Below are 4,851 nucleotides of genomic sequence, written 5' to 3'. Positions count from 1 at the left end.
TAAGTGTCATAATGCAGTCATTCATGTGTCATAAACATTATGTCAATGTCATAAACATTTCGGTAAAGGCAAAGACAGCCCTAACAATGTCAACCTTTCGTGACCATAAAACATTTGACACGGACACCATGTGTTCATGACTCGCTCAGGACTGAGTCATGACTCATGACACTGCTTTGACACTATTATGACACCGTTATGTCACCTGTATGACGCCGGCGTCAACTCATGCACGTTACCCAAGCACGTAAGACTTGTACAGGTAAGAAACAGACCAAAACATTTCGGTTATGGCAAAGACAGCTCTAACAATGTCAACCTTTCATGACCATAAAAACATTTCACACTGACAGCACGTTTATGACTCGCTCATGATTGTGTCATGACACTGTATTGACACTATGACATGTCATATGCCGGCGTCAACTTAAGTGTTTCCCAACCGCTTAAGACTTGTACAGGTAAGAAACAGACCAAAACACATGTACGTCATGCAAATCCAGGTTTTATTACTGTACATTAAATAAACACACTTTTATTTTGGCCTCAGTTCAGGACCGGGTTTCTCGAAAACAACGTTGCTAGCCAGTTAGCAACTTACTAGGTTGCCAATGGGAAATGACATTGTAACCAATGTTGCACCGATACCATTTTCTGGCCCCGATACCGATACCCGATACCTGGCTGTGCAGTATCGGCCGATAATGATACCATACCGATACTGATACCACCCTATTTGAAATGCAGGCCTATATATATGAAGGGCTGTAGTGCATACTACTTGGATGTAAAATCATTGCATGGCTTTGTCAGGCTGCTGCCTACCTTTGTGAAACAGGAAAAAGACTAATACAAAGTGAATCCAGAAAAAACTTTTCATACTTTTTAAATACCTCTATGAAATAACTAATTTCAAGGCTGTTTAAGTGTCATACAAGCACCTGTAAATGGTATCGGTGCCCTATTTGTTGGTACTCGCCGATACCGATACCACCATTTTAGTGCCGATCCACCGATCCACCAATTCTGGTATCGGTATCGGTGCAACACTAATTGTAACCAAGTAAGTTGCTAACTTTGGTAGCAACGACATGGTCGAGAAACACACTCCAGAAGGTGAGCTAGCTAATAGCTCTCCATGGTCATTCATCTCCCTTTTACACAAACCACTCTCGCTCTCGCTCACATCACATGGACATTTCATTCCATTCAAACACTCTGAAGCAAACAAACAAACAAACACAATCTGGTCATAGTGTTTTTAGACCGTGTTCATTAAGACCAATTCATTTAGAGTCCCTTTGCTTTCAGACAGCAGGATGTGCTCTGAAATGCTTCTTACAAACAGCACACACGTGCGTACACACAAACACGCATGCGCGCACACACACGCACACACACACACACACACACACACACACACACACACACACGCAGGCAGGCAGGCACGCACACACACACGCAGGCAGGCAGGCAGGCACGCACACACACACACTTTTGGCCAATGTTGGTTTACAGCGGTAAACAAGTCAAACTCTCTCTCTCTCTCTCTGCAGCCCTCTTTCTGTCTCTCACACAAATCACTCTCAAATCACTCTTGTCTCTCACTCAATTTATGTACCATTTCTCTCTCTCACTCTCTCTCTCTCACACACACACACAAGCGTAAATAGGCACACAAACGTTCTCTCACCCCCCCCACACACACGCCACTGCCCAAGTGTGTGTTGGGAGAGGCTGTGAACCAGGCTTGTACGAAATTCCGAATTGAATGGATTTGAATTCAAAGTAATGCCATAATATGAACACTAGGTGGTGGTGTTCTATGTACTCTCAATGGGTGGTGTAGCTCAAGGTAATGACACCACCTAGTGTTCGTATTATGGCATTACGTTGAATTCAAATTCATTCAATTCGGAATTTCGTACAAGCCTGCTGTGAACAATATGATGTCTCATCTTGCTCCCCAGGACGAAGTCGCCCACGATGCGTGCGGCCTGCCTCACCTCCTATCTCTCCCTCTCTCCCCCCTCCTTCTATCTCTCTCTCTCTCACACACACACACTCCCTCCCTCCTTCTATCTATCCCTCCTCAGTGAGTGTAGAGCGAGGCGGTGACGACGATGTCTCTGCGTATGGCTAGTGAGGCCTTCTCCATCTCTCTCTCTCTCAATCACACTCTATCTCTCCCTCCCTGACTCTCCCCCCCCCCCCCCCCCCCCCCCCCCCCCCCTCTCTCTCTCTCTCTCCCCCTCTCCCTCCTCAGTGAGTATAGAGGGAGGTGGTGACGATGTCTCTGCGTTTGGCGAGCGAGACGCACTCCATCTCTCACACTCTATCTCTCTCTCCCTGACTCTGTCTTTCTCCCTCCCTCTCTCTCTCTCTCCCTCTCCCCCTCTCTCCCTCCTCAGTGAGTGTAGAGAGAGGCGGTGAAGACGATGTCTCTGCGTATGGCGAGCGAGGCCTTCTCCATCTTGCTGCCCAAGACAGAGTCTCCTACGATGCGCGCCGCCTGCCGGACCTCCTTCAGGACCTCGTCCAGACGCTGGATGCAGCGCACCACGGTACCCTCCTGGACGTCCGTCAGCTGCGCGATCTCCGCAAACGGCTGCAGACAGAGATGTCAAAAGGAAAACTGTAAGTACAACAAAGAAACATTTCCCTTCCGACACAAAGGCAACTTCACCACCGTGCCCTCCTGGACGTCCGTCAGCTGCGCGATCTCCGCAAACGGCTGCGAGAACAGAGATTACATTACATTACATTACATAGCATTTATCTCCGCGAATGGCCGCGGGAGAAGAGATGTCAAAAGGAAAAAGTGTAAGTAAAACAAAGAGACACAGTTTCCATCCAACCCAAATGGCAACTTCACTAAGAACGTCTGCAAACGGCTGTGGGAGCAGAGATGTTGAAAGGAAAAGGAAAAGGAAAACAACAAAAGGCTCTTTTCCATTGGCTTTTTTTGTTGTAGGCCTGCAGCTTGACACAGTGCGACTTGGCCGCCTCTTTTTGCTTTTCGATTGAGCGGTGTCGAGCTGTAGGCCTACCAGAAAACTGTCAGTGGAAAAGAGCCTTCCAACACAAAGGCAACTTCACCAAGAGACCAGTAATGTGCATGTGTGTGTGTGTGTGTGTGTGTGTGTGTGTGTGTGTGTGAGAGAGAGTATATGTGAATGTGAGCGTGTTCGTGTAGGTGTGCGTGTGCGTGTGCGTGTGCGTGTTCGTGCGTGCGTGTGTGTGTGTGTGTGTGTGTGTGTGTGTGTGTGTGTGTGTGTGTGTGTGTGATATCTCACCATGCCGCGAGCCCAGCAGTAGACCACCTCCGTGAGGCCGAACTTGAGCTGCGACACAAAGTCCTCGGTGGTCTGAGGAATCCCACACTGCACCTGGAGGTCACCGATCCTCTGAGCCACACTCAACACCCTCTCGATACCCTGCAGGAGGAAGAGGAGGAGGAGGAGGAGGAGGAGGAGGAGGAGGAGGAGGAAAGATATTAGATTAGATTAATATCCATGCATACAAAACATCTTAAACATTAAGACACACATATAGAAGTCCTCTGAGCCACACTCAACACCCTCTCAATACCCTGCAGGAGGAGGAAGAGGAGGAGGATGAGGAGGAGGAACGGAGAGGAAGAGGAGATTAGAAGAGATATTTAACCAGTCCTTCTATTAACTCGTTATCAATAGTGTTACAAGTCCAATCCTCTGGGTCACACTCAACACCCTCTCAATTCCCTGCATGAGGAGGAGGAGGAGGAGGAGGAGGAGGAGGAGGAGGAGGAGGAAGAGGAGAGGAAGAGGAGGAGGAGGAGGAGGAAGAGGAGAGGAGTAGAGGAGGAGGAGGAGAGGAAGAGGAGTGGAGGAAGAGGAAGAGGAGGAGGAAGAGGAAGAGGAGAGGAGGAGGAGGAGGAGGAGGAGGAAGAGGAGATTAGAAGAGATATTTAGCCAGTCCGTTTATTAACTCGTTATCAATCGTGTTACAATGCCAATCCTCCGGGCCACACTCAATACCCTGCAGGAGGAGGAGGAGGAGGAAGAAGAGGAGGAGGAGGAGGATGAGGAGGACAAGAGGAGAGGAGAGGAAGAGGAGATTTAGAAGAGAGGGAGAGGAATGGGGAAGAGAGGAGAGGAAGAGGAGATTAGAAGAGAGGGAGAGGAATGGGGAGGAGAGGAGAGGAAGAGGAGAGGAGAGGAGAGGAGAGGAGAGGAGAGGAGAGGAGAGGAAGAGGAGATTAGAAGAGAGGGAGAGGAGGAGGAGAGGAGAGGAGAGAAAAATAGGAAGATTAGAAGAGGAGAGGAGGAGGAAGATGAGAGCAGAAGAGAGGAAGAGGAATGCAGAGGGGAGGAGAGGAAGATGAATTGGAGATGAAGAGGAGATGAAGAGGAGAGATGAAGAGATTGAAAACCATGAGATACCTTGTGCCATTTTCTTAAGGCCCTGCTCTTTTTTACATTACATTCAGCAGATGGTTTTATTGACAGACTTTGAAGAGGTTATAAAATGAATATAAATGATTGGAATTTCACTGGTTTTGTTGCTGATTACAAAGGAAAACGAGGTTAAAACGAGATATTGACTGCAGTGTTAATTTCGTCAACTATGACTATGGCTAAAATATTTTGTCAATGCCCTTTTTTTATTTTCGTCATTTAGACTATACTAAGACTGAATTGGGAAAGCAGTGACTAAAATATGACTAAGACTAAAATTGATTTTTGTCATTGTGACTAAGACTAAGACTAATTTTTAAAAAGCTGACGAAATTAACACTGGTGTTGGATAAAATGGAGAAAAAGAGAACCAGTGTGTGAAGAAGTTTTGTTCTGTACAGTGTGATATATG

The 4,851-nt window shown here is 47.2% G+C and overlaps 1 protein-coding gene across 1 annotated transcript in view; it reads right to left on the bottom strand.

Annotated features, from left to right (window-relative positions):
- Positions 1–2,387: 2,387 nt before the first annotated feature.
- skic2 (SKI2 subunit of superkiller complex) overlaps positions 2,388–4,851 on the bottom strand; it is a 60,102-nt gene continuing 57,638 nt past the window's right edge. The window contains exons 28-29 of the mRNA XM_063186063.1: positions 3,297–3,437; positions 2,388–2,608 (exon numbers count right to left, since the gene is read on the bottom strand). Of these exons, the coding sequence (XP_063042133.1) occupies positions 2,408–2,608; positions 3,297–3,437 (342 nt within the window). The 3' untranslated portion in view covers positions 2,388–2,407. The remainder of the gene's footprint in view (positions 2,609–3,296; positions 3,438–4,851) is intronic.

This window comes from Engraulis encrasicolus, chromosome 20 (genome assembly GCF_034702125.1).
Source record: "Engraulis encrasicolus isolate BLACKSEA-1 chromosome 20, IST_EnEncr_1.0, whole genome shotgun sequence".
NCBI lineage: Eukaryota > Metazoa > Chordata > Actinopteri > Clupeiformes > Engraulidae > Engraulis > Engraulis encrasicolus.
This window is presented reverse-complemented; position numbering and strand designations above follow the sequence as displayed.